The 21,545-nt window shown below is 38.2% G+C and overlaps 1 protein-coding gene and 1 long non-coding RNA gene across 4 annotated transcripts; one reads left to right on the top strand and one right to left on the bottom strand.

The window, feature by feature from the left end:
- Positions 1-383: 383 nt before the first annotated feature.
- On the bottom strand, positions 384-17,953 carry LOC127427193 (uncharacterized). Of its 2 annotated transcripts, XR_007894913.1 has the most exons (4): positions 17,795-17,953; positions 17,537-17,669; positions 775-886; positions 384-510 (listed from the first exon to the last, which is right to left on the bottom strand). It is a non-coding gene; the product is annotated as an uncharacterized LOC127427193 (long non-coding RNA). The 2 variants fall into 2 exon arrangements; XR_007894912.1 differs by having other exon boundaries at positions 17,537-17,953.
- LOC127427190 (cholesterol 25-hydroxylase-like protein) lies at positions 14,102-15,774 on the top strand. 2 transcript variants are annotated; one of them, XM_051674654.1, is made up of 2 exons: positions 14,102-14,302; positions 14,790-15,774. In XM_051674654.1, the coding sequence occupies exons 1-2, from the start codon at positions 14,275-14,277 to the stop codon at positions 15,422-15,424; spliced, it is 663 nt and encodes a 220-aa protein (XP_051530614.1). In that variant the 5' UTR covers positions 14,102-14,274; the 3' UTR covers positions 15,425-15,774. The 2 variants fall into 2 exon arrangements, with proteins under 2 accessions (XP_051530614.1, XP_051530613.1); XM_051674653.1 differs by lacking the exon at positions 14,102-14,302 and having other exon boundaries at positions 14,389-15,770.
- Positions 17,954-21,545: the final 3,592 nt, after the last annotated feature.

Here is a 21,545-nt window from a genome sequence, read left to right as displayed (position 1 = left end):
TCAGGTAAGACATTATATAAATATGCAATGGTAAACAACAAAAAATCTTTAAGCATTGTTGGCTTGTAATCTTTTGGGCAAGACAAAACAATACTACTTCCATTATACAACAGGGCAAACAGTTTTATCTAAACAGGAACCAGTGGAATAAATAACAGGACAAACTATTTTATTACATTAACATTTATGCATTGGCAGACACTTTTTTTGAAAGTGACTTACATTGCATTCAAGGTATACATTTTATCAAGTTCATGCATTCCCTGGGAATCAAACCCATGATTCCAGCAGTGCTAGTGCCTCATTCTACTGATTGAGCTACAGGAACATATGGAATAACAGAACAAACCATTATATTACAACAGGAACAATGAGAGAAATAACTGGGCAAATAGTTTTATTAAATTGGAACAATAAAGTGAAGAACAATAACACTGGGGAGCATTTGGAGTACAATGAGTCAAGAGGACTGCAGTTTGAGCCTGAGCTCCAGCTTCACGCATAGAATTTCTACAAGAGTGGGCAACAAAACACCTCATTAAGAATAAATGTCATTGATCTCCAGGGTAGAATAAAAAAAAATCAATTCAATATTGCTGAAAACTCCAAGACTACTTAAAACCGTGGTAGTCAGGGATGGAGTGTGTGTTTTAAATTAAGAGAGCCTTGGTGTGCAACTGCAACACCATCCAAGGGGAATAAAGAATTAGCAGCATATTGGACACATTAAAATGCTGATTTCACTTTGCTGCTATTTAGATATTAAATGCTTACCTCTCAACAATTTCCACATCAAAAACACTGGATGCTGCAACATATGTTGTCATCTGCGGACCGCAGATAACAGACCTATCTTGCTGAGCTGAAGTGCCTCTCCAATTTGCCACTAGAAAAGATCGGGAAAGAGTTAAGACATTTTAATGTATGAGATTGTAAACAATGAACAAATCTAGTAAAGTTTGTAGAATACTTTTTTTTTATACTTAATTTATATTTTAAATTTTTTTTCATTTGATTTTATGCTTGATTTACTTCTGTTTTAATGAATGTAAAGTTATATTACTATTCTAGTCAAAACAATAATATATATGTATATGAAGTCAACACTGCTGCAAAGAGGTTATTAATACAGCTGAGGAAGTGATTGTAAATTTGTCATCTTTCTCTCTTCTGACTGATGTAATCCATCTCTCTACATTTTTGTCCTCTTTTGGAAAGTCATGTAAACACAATAGTGGATTTTTTATTTATTTATTTATTTATTTTTGCTGTTGGAGACCACAGACCCTTTTCAAATGTCCGGGTTTTTAACACTTAAGTATAGTATTCCATAGAGGTACATAAAAGACCACAGCAAATATTAATTTTGCACGGAAATTTACTCCAAAAGCTAAGAGAAAAATATATTCAATTATATGGCCATTTCTTTAATGTTCTGTTTTTATTTCTTACTATAGATGTCCATACAATACAATAAAATAATAGTGATTAATGTACATTCAAGGGTATGTAAACTTTTGATCAGGGCAATTTGGGTGATTTCTGTTATCATTATGATTTAAAAAGGAGCCAAACAACTATGTGATAATAAATGGCTTCATATGATCACTATCCTTAAATAAAAGAGTTTTTTTTTTATTTTTTTTTTTGCATGACCAGTCATATTTTCAAAATCAATGCCAAAATTTCACAATTTCTGCCAGGGTATGCAAACTTTTGAGCACAACTGTATACAGAACTGGCCACGAGCCAAACTGTCACTCAATGAGTGAATTTCAAAGTGATTGTCTCGTGACCTATTGTTAACTCCGTTAAACAGCTGACTGGAAATCCATTGTGCTTTACTGATAATAATTTGTTAGTTTTTAGTTATACGTTTTTAATATTTAGTGTGTAGATCGCTTTAGTAGTTGACTAATTAACGTTAATGTGTTAGTATTAGTAATAGTTATTACGAGTTAGGGTTGTATTTGTATATTAGTTTTGTATATTAGGAAAATATAAACTGACCATCGGTCATTGACCATTACCTGTGGAAAATTCAAGGTATATATATATATATATATATATATATATATATATATATATATATATATATATATATATATATATATATATGTCTAATGTTTGTATTATACAAGTCATACTATAAACTCTAAATGTTTGATGAAATTAAACTGACCTTCACTAGGTTTCACTAGACGCTTCGGTTCTCATCTGTTAATGCGAAAAGTTTAGTTGGGAGAACCTCAACACCTACACCCACCAGTCGCAGTAGAAGGGTTACATAACTAGACATCATCCATCTAATAATACAATACACACTAAACCGTAATAATAAAATAAACGCTTACCTCTCAACCATTTTCACATGAAAAACACTAGATGCTACAGCAGTGTCGCGGCTGGATTCTTCATCAACTTACAAATAAAATAATGTTCCTAATAACTACTGAATGAATCAGCGTTTGAATGAATCGGTTGAATTCATGATTCAATGACTCACTCATTGCCGCAACCTACTGGCGATTTTAGTTTCATATTTAAAAGGATCACTTCATTTTTTTCAATCATTTCATATTTCTGTTATTCTCAAATCATACAAGTAACTGTTTTATAATATAATTATATTTGTATTTTTTCAGATCATTTTCTTGGTGTGTTCTGTTGTCTTCCATTGGCTGAAGAATAAGTATTACTCAATATTACTCTGTAAGAGGATGTGTTTTGCATCACTTATTAAATATGGACAATGAAAGATAGCAACACAATAGCTCAGATTTTTAGCACCTGAAAAATAGGTTTCAAATTTTAAGTATTAATCTATAGCATCAAATATTTGGGACTAGGTCAGTCAAAGTTAAAATTAACATCCCTGTTTAAAATTAGTATGGGTGTGACATTGACACTCAAAAACTGACCTAATCAGGTTGGACCTTTTCATTCACACATACATGTAATGGCAGGGAGGATATAAACTAAGCAAATACAAACCAAAAATATATTTTAGAATAAAATTGTTCCAGTTTCTGGAGTGACAAAAAATGCAGCTGATAGCCTACTTAAACGACATCATACTGGAAATGTTTATTACATTTCCCATTACAGTTTGTTTCTGTCTTATGAATACACTAATATATTATTACCTCAATTTAGGCAAAGTATCTGGCAACAGTTAGGGGTCCCAACCCATCCACCAACACAAGACGCATCCTTGTGTGCATGCTAACCACCCCACTTGCTCAAAAATTGAGCCAGGCGTGGCTCTGGCCAGAAGTTGGCTTTTGGGGATATGCTGGTCTGCAGAGCAGTCATAGGTACATTATGTAATGTACATATGCGATAAGACCTTAGAAGGGGAACAAAATTACAGAATATTTTTGGCTGTGGCTCAACCAGGCTAGACCTTTTTAACAGCTGCCATTTGTTTAGTTTTGACCAAAAAACAAGATGAACTAAACTGAGGTATTACTACGAACTAAAGGTAAGCCGACATATTATAACCAGAGGTTGCATTAATGGAAAAGTGTCCGTCATTTACAATTACTTTTCAATTGTTATTTTCTTTCTCACTTTGATGCTGTGACAAAAAGCATCCGAAGTGGAAGCTGCGATTAAAATGTGGCTCCGCAATGCTAGAGACAGGGATGGGAAAAGGAGCAGAAGGACCAGAAGATAAACGGCAGAGATCCACTGGTGCCCCTGAAGGGAATAAATGCAAGTATTTGAAACATATGACTGTTAGTTTATAACTGCTACTTTCAACAAGTGCAATTATTCTGCATATGCTGTGGTAATCTGCAGGTACAAAGTAAGAACAAACTAATTTTATTATTTGTTAAGAACCCACTGAGCACATCCACAGGGCGTACTGTGGCCCAGATACCATGCCCACAGTATGCCCACACAACCTGTGGGCACACCCGGCTTCGCTTTGGGGTTAGGGTTAAGCAGAGCAGGCCCCCAGTGGGGTTCACACTTTGAACCTGCAGTGGGACAGCCTAGACCCAGCCCAAAGTGTGGGCATACTGTTGGCATGTTTCAGGCCCAGTGGGGCCCATTCTACTTAGTGTGGGCAGCCCACACTCATCCCACACTTTTGGGCTGGCCCACTGGGGCCCCACACGTGCCCCACATTTCACGCCGGCTCCACACGGGCCCCAGAGGGGCATGTTTGCTGGGTAGGAACTTGGCTAATTCTGGGTTCAGCTGTGGTTTGCCGACTTGTCCTTGCAGTTTTCAGACTCTGCCTGCACTTTAGTCACACATGCATTGGAAGCAAACACCTAATGTTAGCTGTAGACCTGCTCAAATGGATGCAGTGATTTGTCAGGTTGAGGGATGCGAGCATACATCTCCCAATTTGCTTAGCTTGTGTGACCATTTAAAATGGCATATAAGAAATGGGAAAAAGGTTACCTGCCCCTTTCCCAACTGTAAAAAACATTTTCATGTAAAAATCATCTTTCACATCCTACATCAGCATTCTATTTTGTACGTGCAATGCCCTCTAACGGGCTTCGCTATTGGTTAGCCCCATCGAGGTTCTGCCTTGGCACCCTGAGACGGATCTTTGCATGCACTGTCCAATCAGGAGGTAGCAATTACACACTATAAAACACCATCATCTCCCTTTTTTACTCAGCCACCTAGATCTTACTTCCTTACCTTATCCTGAGACAGTTGGTCAATTTACTGTAATGCAATATAAATATTGTGTGTGTGTGTGTGTGTGTGTGTGTTGTGTGTGTGTGTGTGTGTGTGGGTAGGTTTAAGAGGTTTACAAGGACTTTTGCTGCACCAACATGTGTGTGTGTGTGTGTGTGTGTGTGTGTGGTTTTGAAAGATAAAATAATACAAGATAGCCATTAGTAACAGCTCACTCATAACAAGTGCAATAGCATTCAATAGCCACAGATATCAATGGCCTATAGTTTGGCTGCAACACACAAGCTAACAAACTAATATTAAACGAACAGTATCCTAGTCACAGTGGGCTAATATAATGTAGGAGTTCACTAGAAACTTAAATAGTCACTCAGAAAAATTGTATGCATCATTGTCAAAATTATATACATAAATAACAAATGTAAGAAACTCAGAAGTAGAAGCATAAACATAAAAGGACTGTTCGGTGCTGTTCGCGTCGATAAATGACACATTATAGTGTATATATGTATAGACTATAGTATATATACTATAGCTATATACTATACCTATAGTATATCAATTATACACTCTTAATGAAACAAGAGACCAGCCTTTGCTCTATTGTTGTACACAGTATAGGTGATCACAGAGACAGGGGGAGAGAGAACAGAAGTTAACCAGGCTGATACTCAGCAGAGTTAAGTGTTAAGGTGCTTTCAAACAATCATTCGCCAATGTCTGTGCTCTTTATTTTGAACTGGCAGCAGCCAATCCTACCAGGCTGTACACCACAGGCTGCTGCTATCCACTATCCACCTAGTATAATCTCACCATGCAGCTAAACAGAGCGGGTTGCAGTTTAAAGGAGGAAAGGGCTAGCAATATGACATTATTAATATAGCAAATTTTGTTAAATAATATCATAAATGTTGTTTATTTTATTAAAAACTATAAACACCATAATGTAGTCAGTACAACACCACCTTTAAGCTCTATCACCTCATCGTCATAAGTCTTAAGTTGTGTTATGGTATGGTAGTTTTTACCCATTGGCTGACCATAGGCTAAAATAACACTGAAAAGCTGCTGTGCCGGTGTCTGTTATAGGACATTCTGTTCTCCAAGCATAAACATGGATGCTGACTATGGAGGGCAAAGTCATCATCCAGCCGCAAGAGCTAATGGATTTTTCATCAGCATTAGCTGTCCTGTTTGGCTGCTACTTTGTATTCAATGTGCAGTAGCAGGAAGAGGCGGCCAGTACGCTGGAGTTCATTCAGAGGTTTGTACATCATAAATTAATTCAAAAGCAGGATAACTCCAATTGTCATATAACAGTGTGACTAGCTGTGGTTTGCTGACTTGTCCTTGCAGTTTTCAGACTCTGCCTGCACTTTAGTCACACAAAATAAACCTAACGTTAGCTGTAGACCTGCTCAAATGGATGCAGTGATTTGTCAGGTTAAGGGATGCGAGCATACATCTCCCAATTTGCTTAGCTTGTGTGACCATTTAAAATGGCATATAAGAGATGGGAAATAGTTACCTGCCCCTTTCCCAACTGTAAAAAACATTTTCATGTAAAAATCACCTTTCACATCCCACTTCAGCATTCTATTTTGTACGTGCAATGCCCTCTAACGGGCTTCACTATTGGTTAGAGTTAGAGTTTGTACATCATAAATTAATTAAAAAGCAGGATAACTCCAATTGTCAAATGACAGTGTGACTACAAATTGTGCGTCATTTTTATTCCTAATTTGTTCATGACCCCGGACATTATTTGAGAAAATACAGTAATTTTTTATCCGTTTTGATATCCATTTGAATGATGAAATATAATATATACACTGGTGGCCAAAAGTTTGGAATAATGTACAGATTTTGCTCTTATGAAAAGAAATTGGTACTTTTATTCACCAAAGTGGCATTCAACTGATCACAATGTATAGTCAGGACATTATATAGTCAGACCACTCTTCCATTCTGCTTCTGCCCGCTTAAAGGCAGAAACTGAAACAGGAAGCACCCGCCCTCAGAACGATCCTGTGCTGGTCGGACCAGTCAGACTCTACGCTACAAGACTGTTTTGATCACATGGACTGGGAGATGTTCCGGTCCGCCTCTAATGACGACATCAAGCTTTACGCTGATAGCTTAACGTGTTTCATCAGAAAGTGTGTAGAGGACGTCGTTCCGACCAAAACAATACGGATCTATCCGAACCAGAAGCCATGGATTAATAGCGATGTTCGCGCGGCACTTAATGTGCGGCCCTCCGCTTTTAATTCCGGGAATGCGGAGGAGCATAAACAAGACAGTTATGCCCTCCGAAAAGCTATCAGATCAGCAAAACGTCAGTACAAGAACAAGATTGAAGGACAGTTTAACACCACTAACTCTAGAAGCATGTGGCAAGGAATTAATAACATTAATGGGAATAAAAACTCCGCCATGAACACCGCTGCCTCTCTCCCGGATGAGCTAAATACTTTTTATGCTCGTTTTGAGGGAAATAACACCGCCCTCGCGGAGAGAGCTCTCGCGGCCGAAGCTACAAAGGTTAGTTTACTCTCCGTCTCTGTAGCGGATGTAACCCGATCCTTCCGACGGGTGAATATCCGCAAAGCCGCGGGTCCAGACGGCATTCCGGGCCGCGTCATCAGAGCGTAGTCCCCACATGCTTCAAAACATCCACCATTGTGCCTGTTCCAAAGCAATCCAAAATCACTTGCTTAAATGACTGGCGTCCTGTTGCTCTGACTCCCATCATCAGCAAATGCTTTGAGAGACTAATCAGAGATTACATCTGCTCTGTGCTGTCTCTCTCACTTGAACCATTGCAGTGGGCTAACCGCAACAACCGCTCCACTGATGATGCCATTGCATCTACAATACACACTGCTCTCTCCCACCTAAAAAAAAGAACACTTATGTGAGAATGCTGTTTGTAGACTACAGCTCAGCATTCAACACCATAGTGCCCTCCAAGCTTGATGAGAAACTCCGGGCTCTGGGCTTAAACAGCTCGCTGTGCAGCTGGATCCTGGACTTTCTGTCAAGCAAATGCCAGGTGGTTAGAATAGGCAGCAACATCTCCTCATCACCGACCCTCAACACTGGAGCTCCGCAGGGCTGTGTTCTCAGCCCACTCTTGTATTCTCTGTACTCACATGACTGTGTGGCAACACATAGCTCCAATGCCATCATTAAGTTTGCTGATGACACAACGGTGGTAGGTCTGATCACTGGCAATGATGAAACGGCCTACAGAGAGGAGGTGCACATTCTGACACACTGGTGTCAGGAGCACAACCTCTCCCTCAACGTCAGTAAGACAAAGGAGCTTGTGGTGGACTTCAGAAGAAAAGACAGAGAACACAGTCCCATCACCATCAATGGAGCACCAGTGGAGAGAGTCAGCAGCTTCAAGTTCCTGGGTGTCCACATCACTGAGGAACTCACATGGTCCATCCACACTGAAGCCGTTATGAAGAAGGCTCATCAGCACCTCTTCTTCCTGAGACGGCTGAGGAAGTTTGGAATGAACCGCCACATCCTCACACGGTTCTACACCTGCACTGTAGAGAGCATCCTGACTGGCTGCATCTCCGCCTGGTACGGCAAAGCACCACAAAGGGTGGTGCGAACTGCCAGTAACATCATCTGAGGTGAGCTTCCCTCCCTCCAGGACATATATACCAGGCGGTGTGTGAAAAAAGCTCGGAGGATCATCAGAGACTCCAGCCACCCGAGCCATGGGCTGTTCTCACTGTTACCATCAGGCAGGCGGTATCGCAGCATCAGGACCCGCACCTGCCAACTTCATGATAGCTTCTTCCCCAAAGCAATCAGACTTTTGAACCCTTGATCTCCCACGATCAAAATATATCAGCACTGCACTTTATTACTCTTACTGTTATATCTCACACCGGACTGTCATAAATTATATTATTATTATATTATATTCTCTCTTAACAACTTACTATCAACCGACAGCCTGAATGTCAATACAGTACAATACAACCTACTGTACATTCTATATATACTATATATACTTTTTTATTGTATTGTGTGTATTGTATACTGTACAGTGTATGTTATTATTTGTATATTGTGTTTTGTGTAATTATGTGTATATTAGATTTTAAATTGTGTTGTGTAAATTTGATGTTTATTGTAGATTGGTATATGTCTCATCACTTTCACAACTGCTATGTTGCTCAGAACTGCACCCAAGAATTTCACACACTATTGCACTTGTGCATATGGTTGTGTGACAATAAAAGTGATTTGATTTGATTTGATTTGACATTAATAATGTGAAAAATTACTATTACAATTTGAAGAAAATGTTCAGAACTTCTTAAACTACTTCAAAGAGTTCTCATCAAAAAATCCTCCACGTGCAGCAATGACAGCTGTAATGTTTAATGTGTGTGTTCATGTATTTCATGTCTTTTATTTTGAAAAGTTTAGTTCCTGTTTCATGTCATGTGTTCCCTTGTCATGTGATTTCATGTTCCCCCCCCCCCCATGTTCATGTGTCTTGTTTTCACTGGTTTATTGTCTCGTTATTTTGTTATCAGTTCTGTCTGTTCATTGGTCATCTTTGTCATGTGTTCACCCATGTCTAGTATTTAAGCCCTCATGTTTTCCTTTGTCCTGGGTCAGGTATTGTGTTTTGTAACGTTGTTCATGTCTAGTCTAGTTTAAGTCTAGTCTAGTCAAGTCAAGTCAAGTTCATGTTTATGTTTATGTTTTGTTCATGTTTGGATTTACGGTTTTGGGATTTCACGTTTATTAATAAATTTGCACTTGGGTTCTTCATTTCATCGGCATTGTCATTGCCAGCAGCCCATCGTTACAGAATACCTGACCTACAATGAACCCAGCAATCCAGCTCCTCCGCCTATGTCAGGGGAATCATCCCCTGGAGGACTATGTGGAGGATTTTTGCGCTCTGGCATACCGGGTGGATTTTAATGAGGTGGCCCTCAAGGACTGTTTCCGATTTGGACTGAATGAGTCTATAATTGATGCCAGGCAGTCAGAGTACCCACAGCCTGGCTCAATATATCGACCTCACCCTGCAGATTATTGGTTCCACGTTCACTGTGGGGGAGGCTGATGCCGAGCCAGAGTTCCACGACATGGCCGCCGAGCCAGAGTTCCACATCATGGCCACCAAGCCAGAGCTCCACGTCATGGTCACTGAGCTAGCACCATCTTTTGCCCCAACGCCTCAGCCTGCTCCATGCCACGTCACAGCAACGCCTCAGCCTGCTCCATGCCACGTCACAGCCACGCCTGAGTCTGTTCCACGCCATGTCATGGCCACATCTGAGCAGTTGGACCTGGAGATGGTTCCCGCCCTTGTATGCACTATTAGTTCTCCTGAGCAGGCAAGGGGAACTTCCAACCCTCCGACCCCACCTGGTATGTAATGTTTAATGTGTGTGTTCATGTATTTCATGTCTTTATTTTGAAAAGTTTAGTTCCTGTTTCATGTTATGTGTTCCCTTGTCATGTGATTTCATGTTTTTTCCCCATGTTCATGTGTCTTGTTTTCACTGGTTTATTGTCTCATTATTGTTATCAGTTCTGTCTGTTCATTGGTCATCTTTGTCATGTGTTCTCCCATGTCTAGTATTTAAGCCCTCATGTTTTCCATTGTCCCGGGTCAGGTATTGTGTTTGGTAATGTTGTTCATGTTTATGTCAAGTTTAAGTCTAGTCAAGTCAAGTTCATGTTTAAGTTTTATTCATGTTTGGATTTACGGTTTTGGGATTTCACATTTATTAATAAATTTGCACTTGGGTTCTTCAGCCCATCGTTACAACAGCTTTGCAGATTCTTGGCATTCTAGCTGTCAGTTTGTCCAGATACTCAGGTGACATTTCACCCCACGCATCCTCTAACACTTGTCACAGATGTGGCTGTCTTGTCGGGTACTTCTCACGCACCTTACAGTCTAGCTGATCCCACGAAAGCTCAATGGGGTTAAGATCCATAACATTCTTTTCCAATTATCTGTTGTCCAATGTCTGTGTTTCTTTGCCCACTCTAACTTTTTTTCTTTTTGTTTTTCTGTTTCAAAAGTGGCTTTTTCTTTGCAATTCTTCCCATAAGGCCTGCACCCCTGAGTCTTCTCTTTACTGTTGTACATGAAACTGGTGTTGAGCGGGTAGAATTCAATGAAGCTGTCAGCTGAGGACATGTGATGCGTCTATTTCTCAAACTAGAGACTCTTATGTACTTATCCTCTTGTTTAGTTGTACATCTCGCCTTCCACATCTCTTTCTGTCCTTGTTAAAGCCAGTTGTCCTTTGTCTTTGAAGACTGTAGTGTACACCTTTTTTTGGCAATTTCAAGCATTGTATAGCCTTCATTCCTCAAAACAATGATTGACTGAGTTTCTAGAGAAAGCTGTTTCTTTTTTGCCATTTTTTACCTAATATTGACTTTAAGACATGCCAGTCTAATGCATACTGTGGCAACTCAAAAACAAACACAAAGACAATGTTAAGCATCATTTAACAAACCAAACAGTTTTCAACTGTGTTTGATATAATGGTAAGTGATTTTCTAGTACCAAATTAGCAATTTAGCATGATTACTCAAGGATAAGGTGTTGGAGTGATGGTTGCTGGAAATGGTGCCTGTCTAGATTTGATCAAAAATTACTTTTTTCAAATAGTGATGTTGCTGTTTTTTTACATCACTAATATCCTGACTATACTTTGTGATCAGTTGAATGCCACTTTTGTGAATTAAAGTACCAATTTCCTTCCGAAACAGAAAATCTGTACATTATTCCAAACGCTAGTGTATATTCCTGTGTAAGTACATTGAGAGCAATGAAAAAAACCCTCAAATTCAGAGTCAGATTCCTTGTATGTGTACTGATTCTCATTCTGATATTAACCAACAATGTAGTAGATTAGGGAGGTGAAATATATCGGTGGGAAAATGCACTGTGGTTTTGTTGTAATAACCAACTTGAAAAAGGGCAGCTCAGTGGTAAGCATTGTTGCCTCAAAGTAAGAACGTTCTGGGTATGCATCTGCTGGCCAGCTAGGGCCTTTCTGTGAGTTTCCTCCCATTGCTATGCTTTCCTCCCACAGTCTGAAGACATGTAGGTCAGGTTAATTAGTAAGTCTATATATGTTTTTAAATATGTATTTATTTTATATGCATAGACTGGCGACCCATCCAGGTGTACCCTTGACGAATAATGTCCTGCACCTAAATGAGAATAAAACTGAAATTATTTGTTTGGACCTAATAAGACTAAAAATGTGAATAATTTTGAACTAGGTAATCTCGCTCCATATCTCACTACTTGCGCTAAGAATTTAGGCTTTTCTTTTGACAGTAGCCTTAAGTTTGATAAACAAATTAACAACCTGGTTAGATCGTTTTTTTTTTTCCACCTACGTCACTTAGCAAAGACTAAACCTTTTCTTTCAAGCAAACCATTTGAAATCGTGATTCATGCTTTTATTTTTTCGCGCCTAGACTACTGTAACTCCCTATATTCTGGTGTGCACCAATCACTTTCTCGCTTACAAATGGTCCAAAATGCTGCGGCTCGATTCTTAAAGGGCAGTCGTAAACATGAACATATTACTCCCATTTTGATCTCTTTGCACTGGTTGCCTGTCAGATTCTGAATCAATTTTAAGATTGTATTATTTGTATATAAATCTCTGAACAACCAGGCACCTAAATATCTCTCTGATTTGCTGCACCGCATAATCCAATTAGATCCCTTAGATCTGGGGAATGTGACCTTCTGTTTGTTCCTATAACCAGGCTGAAGCACAGAGGTGATCGAGCATTGGCCCCAAGCTTTGGAACAGCCTGCCGGCACCTATCAGAACTGTGTCTTCCCTGTCAGCTTTTAAATCCATCCTTAAAACATTTTTATTTTCCTTGGCCTATAACTTACCTTAATTCTATTCCATGATGTGACTATGTCTCCCTCTCTCTCTCTTTTTTTTTTTTTTTTTTTTTTTGTTGTTGCTGCTTTTATGCTTGATTATCTTAAGATGCCATTGTACAGCACTTTTGTCAACCCTGGTTGTTTTTAAATGTTTATAAATAAAATAAATGAATTGTATTATGAATAAAAAGGTATAGATGGATTAGGTTAAATGGCACCACCTGGTGGAAAATCTAAATGATGACATCTTGTCCAAATAAGGTTTGCTGCATTAGGTAATCCAAAATACATTTTGTTGTAATGGATGGAGCTTCGGTGATTTGAATGTGATGGATTATCTACTAATTATGTACCTTCCCTTTAGGTGCATTCAGATGTAGTACATAGTACATATTGCTTTTATTAACATCAAAGTGCATACAGCATCAAGTAATGACAGTTGGGGAAACACTGGTTTGAGAAATAATGTATTTTTTCTTGTGCTTACAGGTTCATTCTGAGAATCAACCCTGATGGTACCAAATGCCAATCAAAGTCACAGATCAGCTGGAAATCTAGAAAAAGAGGGTCCAAAGAAGAAGCATCAGCCTGAATCACTTCATCAGAGAGCTTGTCGACTTTGGCAAAACGACTGAAATGTAACACAACACAAACTGATTTTTTTATTGTATTTTATTTTTGTAAGGCCTTTTTTTTTTTTGTAAGGCCTGTTTTTGTTTTATTAGGACAAGAGGTGGACGTTTCTTATGATGGTTATAAATGTTAAGACAAAGTTATGTTGTCGGCTTCCCAAAAAGTTTATAAAAAGAACAAGATAGAGTGTGAGAGAGAGTACATGAACACATTTGTAATTTGTACTTTTAATAAGTAAATGTTCAACAATTAAAAAGCATATTTTTATATAATTAAAAAATTATGATTTACAGTGCTGTACTGCAATTGGACTGTTTTTTACAGGTAGAAAATTAATTTTGTTTAAAGTAAATTAAGCTAAACTCTAATTGAAAAACAGTAATAGTACTGTAAATGGAAATACAGTAATAATACTATAAATGGAAATACAGTAATAATACTATAAATGAAAGTACAGTAATAATGAACACTTTTACAGTAACATACTAGCTTCCAGCTGCCAGTAAGTTACTGTAAAATTTACAGCAACCTTTTTGCAGGCCCCCTTGCCACCTTTAAAATAATAATAATACATTTTGCTCAAAATAACCATCCGTGATATTTATTTATTTCACAAAAAATATCAATATTCAATAAAAAGAAATTAAATTTTTAAAACTTGATACATTTTCACACCAGAATATATATATTTTTTTATTTCGCACATTTTCATTAAGGGGTGCCTTTAGCTCCGTTTTAGCCTATTCATATTTATCTGTCCTGTATCTGTGTCCCAAGAGCGTTTGCCTATTATTACCAGAAGGTGGAAGTATTTACTTCAGAAAAATCAGAAGAACTTTCTTAACCTATCAGCAAATTCTCATTTCCTTTCCTCGAGGCACCCGTAAATAACAGCTATCAAGCGTCACAGAATCTTACACGTCACATTTTGAAAGATTTATGAATATTTTGCCAGGTTTTCATTTTCGTAGTGTAGAATATACATTTCAGATCTCAAAGGAATATGTACAGCACCCGCCTCGAGTTAACAAAGTTATTAACTAATGCTAAACACATTAGCAGTTTCTGAAAGTAAGTAGGATACTTTACTGCTTTTTTATTGTTATTCTATTTACACTATGATTGAATACATGTCGTTTTTCTATGGTAGTGTGTAAATGTTAATATTATTACATTTTTGTCTCAAAACAAGTTTCAGTGTAGCATTGCTGGATTTTTATATCCGTAGATTAAAGTTAATCATTAACTATGTGGCCGATGTGAAATAAGATGCAATGTTCACTCACAGTACCACGAAAAATGGGAAATTCCGAGAGGAAGAACCATATAAGGTCCGGAGCTCAGAAAGGGGGCGGGGATTGGTATAGAGTAGCATTTATAAAGCATTATTTTACTACTCTGATAACTATACAGAACAGCTAAGGAATTGAGAAGATGTCTGGACTAGTACAGTACATCTGGGATTGCGTTCTACAGTATGAGACCATGCTACGGTCTCCCTTTTTCCCAGTGCTCTTTTCTCTCACAGTCTACTTAAGTTTCTGCCTGCCTTTTGTAGTTCTGGACTCCCTGTCTCCCAGAGTTGCGCTCATAAGGAGATACAAGATTCAACAGAAAACCAACGTGTCTAGGACTATGATGTGGAGCTGCCTTGCCCTCTCACTCTACAACCATGCGGTGTACATCTTCCCGCTGAGCGTCGCTCATTGGTACTGGAGACCCGTCAGCTACACGGTGATGGCACCTGGGATCCTGCAAGTCATCTGGGACCTTTCTGCCTGCCTGCTTCTCTTTGACTTCCAGTACTTTGTGTGGCATCTTCTACATCACAAAGTACCCTGGCTCTACTGCACTTTCCATAAGGTGCACCACAAACACACATCCACCTTTGCGCTGACTACGGAGTACTCTGGGGCTTGGGAGACTCTGTCACTGGGTTTCTTTGCTGCGGTTAATCCCATGTTACTCGGGGTTCATCCTATGACAGAGATGCTTTTCCATATGCTGAACATGTGGTTGTCAGTGGAGGACCATTGTGGCTATGATCTGCCGTGGGCAACACACAGACTTGTGCCCTTTGGACTGTATGGAGGAGCACCGCACCATGATCTTCACCATCAGAAGTTCAAGTCCAACTATGCACCATACTTCACCCACTGGGACAAGCTCTTTGGCACACTCCATACTGAATGAACTAAATAACTGGAACAAGCTAAACAAACTCTCTTTTTTGTAAAAAGTATATCTGCAGCTTTTTCATTCTATGAATGAATACTTTTAACTTAATGACTCTTTAACTTAAAGTTTCTTCAAAGTTTTCTTTCATGTACTTCAAAGGTGTTTTACTAATATTCTCCATTATTTATTGAATGACTGTATTTAAGTGTGATTGGATGAAAATGAACAAACAAATTTGTATACTGTGTATAGGGACTGCATGAAGGACATTGTATCTCTAACCAACTTGTTTTTATACTGAATGTTTTAAAGTGGATCATGAAGAACAATTCTGGAAAAACTAAATAAAACTATTAAGTAAATACTAAAATAAACCGTGTTTGTGTTTACTTTAATTTAGCACAAAAAGAATACTTAGAAATACAACAATATATACAAGTTTGAATAAAGTGATATTACTAGCTACAATGACTGAATTACAGTTTGATTATAAGCTTAATGTAGGATGAAGTGTTCTCCATATGTATTATAATTATTTTATTTATTCACATATTTTAATCAATATTATGCAATGCAAGTGTGATGCTCCAGTTCTACCCACTCCGTACGGGACTCGAACCGGTTTCTCCAGTGTGGGAGGTGGTGCACTAACAAGGAGGCTAAAGGCTTCAGCCTCTAGCATCAGTCGCTAGTGCATGTCTTGATGTCAGGAGAGTGAGGTTTTTACACATTGCACAGCTATCTATCAGCTGGCCACCATTACACTCAACCCCCTAAGCCTCACTCCCATCCGAGTCACGGCACCATTGTGATGCTCCTGTTCTACCTGCTCCATATGGGACTCAAACCGGCGTCTCCAGTGTGGGAGACGGTGAGCTAACAAGGAGGCTAAAGGCTACAGCCTCTAGTGTCAGTTGCTAGTGCACCTCTTGAGGTCAGGAGAGTGAGGTTTATACACATTGCACAGCTATCTATCAGCTGGCCACCATTACACAAGCAAAATGAAATCACATATTGGTATATTATTTAGAATGTCTATGAAGCATAGACCCTCTGCTTCCAAATTTGATAAAGCTAGTTTCTTCCAATTCAGGGCCATTACTAAATTGAAATAATTTCTGTCTTTTGAAGATCTGGAGACATGTGCATGTCCACATCTCCTCTAGACTTGACTATTGTAATTCACTGTACATGGAAGTTTCCATATCACGCCTTCAGTCAGTCTGAAATGCTGCTTTACTGGAACCAAGAAAAGAGAAAGGATATCACCCGCAATGGCTTCTCTTCACTAGTTTCCTGTTACAGAATCCAGTTCAAGATTGTTTTATTTGTTTTTAAAGGTGCAGTATGTAAGATTCTAACACCTGTGGCCATTAAGGGAACTGCAGCCACCTACCTGTTGCTCGTGCTCGTGCTCGCGCTCGTGCACCCACTCCATAGGGATGTGATTGAGCAAGCATCCAAAACAATGACGTAACGTACAAAGAGACAACGTGATTCACCGGCATCATGCTATGATGGTAGCATAATTAAAATGACACAGTTATGACTGTTTTACTACAAACTTTCAGACTGTATATTATATTTGACTCTCCAGTGCTGGAACAGGGCTAAAACAAAGTGTGGATATAGGTCTGACTATGTGAGACTCTAGTTTGAAGTAATCACTTTTCTTTGCATGATACATTGACTGCATTTATACGATAGCCTATATCAGCGTTAGCTAGCTAGCCAGCTTTATCAATAACTGTTAGCTAAATTTGGTGGATGACAGTAGCTGTTTATAAAATAGACTGTACATTATAAATATGTTGACAATTCAGAATTGATGTAATTCCATCACAACTGTCATTTTGATATATCAGTGCGCTATTGTTTTATAATAATAGAATGTATATATTTTCTGTATAACCAAGTTACGTTACACTAATGAATGGGTCTTTTTGCATTATCTTGAACATTGTTTAGCATTCATTTCATGTGTTATTGTAATTTACCTTGCTGAATAATTACAGATTAACATTGATCATGACAGTTACTGTGCAGGCAAGATCAAGTTAGCTAAAATTACACAGATCAATTCTTATGGCACTATATTTCACATGCTTTGCAGTTATGTAAGCTTACCTGTCCAATAAGAAGAATGCCAATTCAGGGTCTGTTTTGATCCCCAAAACCAAACAATGGTCCCTCCAGGAATCAAATGCCCTGCCGATGTTCACTCTAGTTTTCACTCGACCACAATCACGTTTCCACTTAGCTAGACAGGATTCAGTAGATTAATGTTTTTTTTTTTTTTTTTTGGCTTACTCTGAGTTTGTGTATGAGTCGGTGTTGTGCTGGGAACCGGCCGTTTGCTGGATTCCATCTCTAAGATAACGTTACCTAGTGTTGCAGTTTGTTGTCGCTGTTGAATAGCGGAAGAGAAGCTATTACTGTCTGAGGCAAGGCTCTTGGGAGCACGCATATACGTCACATCCTTTGGATTTTCCTGGCAAAAGGGACCCGCTCCCTTCGCATGAAAATCAGTCCACAGGCTTTAATAGGCAACCTAGAAAGTCCGGAAAGGGCTCATTTTTTATGTTGCATTACAAGCCGTTCACACATTGGCAAAAAAAAAGGTGAATATTACATGAAAATTGTTACATATTGCACCTTTAAGGAGTTCCATGGACTGACTGTTCCATATTTCTTATCTCTTAACTGTCCATCAACCCTCCAAGTCTCTCAGGTCATCAAATGATATGCATCTGGTCATTCCTCTGACCCGTTTAAAATGTAAGGGTGATTGTGCCTTCTCGGTCAATGGTCCAGGACTGTGGAGTTCCAATTTAGTACATCTTCCATTAACATCTTTCATTAGTTTATTCAAATCTAAGCTCAAAACTTACCTTTTCTCCCTTGCATATGTTACACTGTTAGTACAGCAATATTGAAGTTGCTGTAACTCTGTCTATCTCTAACTCTCCCCACTTTTCTGCATGCGTGTGTATTGTTTAAATCCTGTGTATTTTATTATCATTACTTATATTGTAGAGTTCTTTGGTTAACTTGTGTTGTTTTTAAATGTGCTATAGAAATAATGTCAATGTCAATACAATGTATAGATAGATTATGAAAAACCATGGCAAATAACAGTCAAAATGAAATGCAGTGCAATCTCCCCATGAAATATTACATAACTGGTGTAGCTTGAACCTCATTTGTGGCCTCGGCCTATAATAATAGATAATTTAGCTGTGTTCTTCTGCTAAGACTGTTTACTTAACCTGTTTATGTTAACAGAAATAAAAAATAAAAACAGAGATTACCAATTAGGTTTATTATATTTTTATTACAAAGATTTCCCTGTGAGGCAAAGATGCATATCTTAAAAAGCTAAAACAAAACAGGAATGTGACGTAAAAAAATCAAAAACAAAACACAATTCACATAAAGAGGGAAAATATTTGGTGAGTTTGCAATTACATTTGCTATTTTTAACTTACAGTTCCAGTAGCTAACATGTCTGCAGAGAGACAGAGACAGAGAGAGAGAGAGAGAGAGAGAGAGAGAGAGAGAGTGTGCGTTATTTGAACGCACATCCTGAAAAAGATGGAGAATTTCCTTAGTCATGGGAGAATTCCCAGAATTCCCGTCATTTACATGAAAGCTACACAGTCTGTTTCTGACATTATTCGGGCTGTGGAGATAACAGTAATTGGTCTTATATAAATATTTATCTGAGATACAATATTAATTGGAACACCCTTCCTATTCACCTCTAGTTATTTTTCATGCTATTGTATGTATAGTGTCACCGTGTTGCTGTCACACCTTTGGTTTTTGGCACATGTATAAGCAGTCAAGTTTTTAATCTAGGGAAAATTAGCAGAAGTTACAGCAACCTGGTGTAACCTGTTCATCTTCATGATTGCTTTTTGCACCCTTTCCAGTTTAGCAGTCTGTAAAATCGTCTAAACATACTCCATAGTTTCTGCTTTATGTGTGGGAAGAGGGTTTTGACATGCCTTGATGTCAGTTTGTCACTCAGTAACCAAGAATATCAAGGAGGGACTAACAGATTTACATTACAACCTACTGTATGCATACTCATTATTACATCTGACTTCAGCATCCTTAAAAGATAAAGCTCCATAGTTTATGGCTATATTTCAATGGCAACTTTAAAAACAGTGTGTGTTTGTGTATTACAATGTGAATACCCATAAAATATGTTCATACCATTTAAATGAAAACGAGATAAAACTAGTGCCTACCTTGTCCATCTTGACTGTTATGTCTGCTGTCTGCATATCAGACAGTGTAGTCTATTTCTGTTGATACAAGGTAGTAGATACCAGACACATATCAAAACAGCCAGAAATGTGGTTTCCAGACATAGAAAGGGGAATCCGACGTGTGGTCACACATCCTTTTTTCAAAGGACAAAACAAAGTATTTATCAAATAATAAAGGCAATTCTAGTGAAAAGAGTGTCTAGTGAGAATACATAACTGGAAAAGTGTGACTGAATATCAAAATGTTGCCATATGCCAGTGATTTCAAGTGTGAAATTTTTTTTTTAGCACATATGATTTACCACGTGACTTCATGATGATTGTCTCAGTCACAAATATCTGAGACAGAGTCAGACAGATGGGCATATAGACAGCTATTCTTATCCAAAGCGTCGAAGGATGATACAAGTAAAAGAGGAAAGGCAAGAGGAAGAAACAGCAAAAGTGAGAGTATGATGAAAATTCTGTTTCCTCTGAGCACAGAAATTTAGTTTCAAAACCCATTTTTAAGCATGGAGTGAAGCTTGCATAATACTCAATGAACATGCTCTGCGGAAAAGTGAAACAAAAGGACACATTGTGCAACTTCCTGCACAAGTAGATTTTGTAAGAGGAAATGATCATTCTGGTTCATCCAAAATTGTCCGAGTTCTACTCATTTGAGGACAAAAGTTTAGTCTTTAACATTTAGACAGTTTAAGACTGCATTGTATTTCAAAGTGGATGTGGAATCAACATTGATGTTATCTGTCTAATTTACAGAAAAATGATGAAAAGGGGCAGAACCTTTTGTCAAATGTCAAATGTTGAGGACATTTTCCACTGCATGCAAGATAGTGATCAATGGGTAATGGGCACTTGAGTCCTGTATTATATGTGTATCTATATTGGGGTTTCGTCGTGGGTGGGAAACATAACTAAAAGACCTCGGGGAAAATACTGGCACACAGACAATCTTTCACCAAAGTGTAGTATAATTTGACAAAACCACAAAATTCTCCTAAAGAGTAGGAGTCAACTACTGTGATGGAAAGACACATGAAAGCAGTTGTCAGATTACCACAGCGAGTCTGTCATTTTCTGATAAAAATGAGTATACTGTATATCCATGTATGAGTTATAATCGTGGAATAATGCGGAATGTCCATCCCATTGGCATTTATGTTACAGAAAGCATGCATTTATCATGTGCGATTAAGCAATGTGCTGTATTTCATTGTATGGAAAAAAGGACACAAGTAAAATAAATGGTGACTGGCATCTCTTTTTGTGTTTTTAATTTAAAACATTTAATGAATACCTGTAGTAACATTAGTACATTTAATAATAGCCATAAAATAAAATACTGCAACATAAAAGCAGGAAAGATCAGATGCCTGACGGACCCAGTTGTGAAATTCCATTTTGTTCTATTGTTTCTATTATCACAATAGTTTAAATTTCCCTGATATGAAACAGGTGTTCTCTCCAATAATTCACAGGGTTGGGAAACATACTTTCATGTACGTTATTGATGTTTCTGGTTGAGAGCCAGAATAATTGCATAAGCACACGTAAACACGTGAAAACTGATGCGCAGTATCACAGAATGTATGATAGTCCTGACAGTAGATAGAACATCACTATGAAGACAAAGCTAAATCATGGACATTTTTAGTCACCCTACTTCCACAGAAGGAAGAAAGTCATTCAGGTTTCGAAAAACATGAGTGAGTAAATGGTGAAAAACTTTTGTTTTTTGGGCGAATTATCTCTTAAGGCTGCCTTCAGCTCTTCATCAGAGAAAGATGTACTTCTACTGACGTAAGCAAAGAAATACCAATCATCGCTTCAGTATTAAAAACTTTAATGGCAGC

The sequence above is a fragment of the Myxocyprinus asiaticus genome, chromosome 36, assembly GCF_019703515.2.
Source record: "Myxocyprinus asiaticus isolate MX2 ecotype Aquarium Trade chromosome 36, UBuf_Myxa_2, whole genome shotgun sequence".
Lineage (NCBI taxonomy): Eukaryota > Metazoa > Chordata > Actinopteri > Cypriniformes > Catostomidae > Myxocyprinus > Myxocyprinus asiaticus.
The sequence above is the reverse complement of the archived record's forward strand: the minus strand, read 5'-3'. Positions and strand labels throughout refer to the sequence as shown.

Excerpts from the sequence above, each read along its gene's own strand:
- LOC127427190 (XM_051674653.1), top strand. The coding sequence starts at position 14,666 with ATGTCTGGACTAGTACAGTACATCTGGGATTGCGTTCTACAGTATGAG.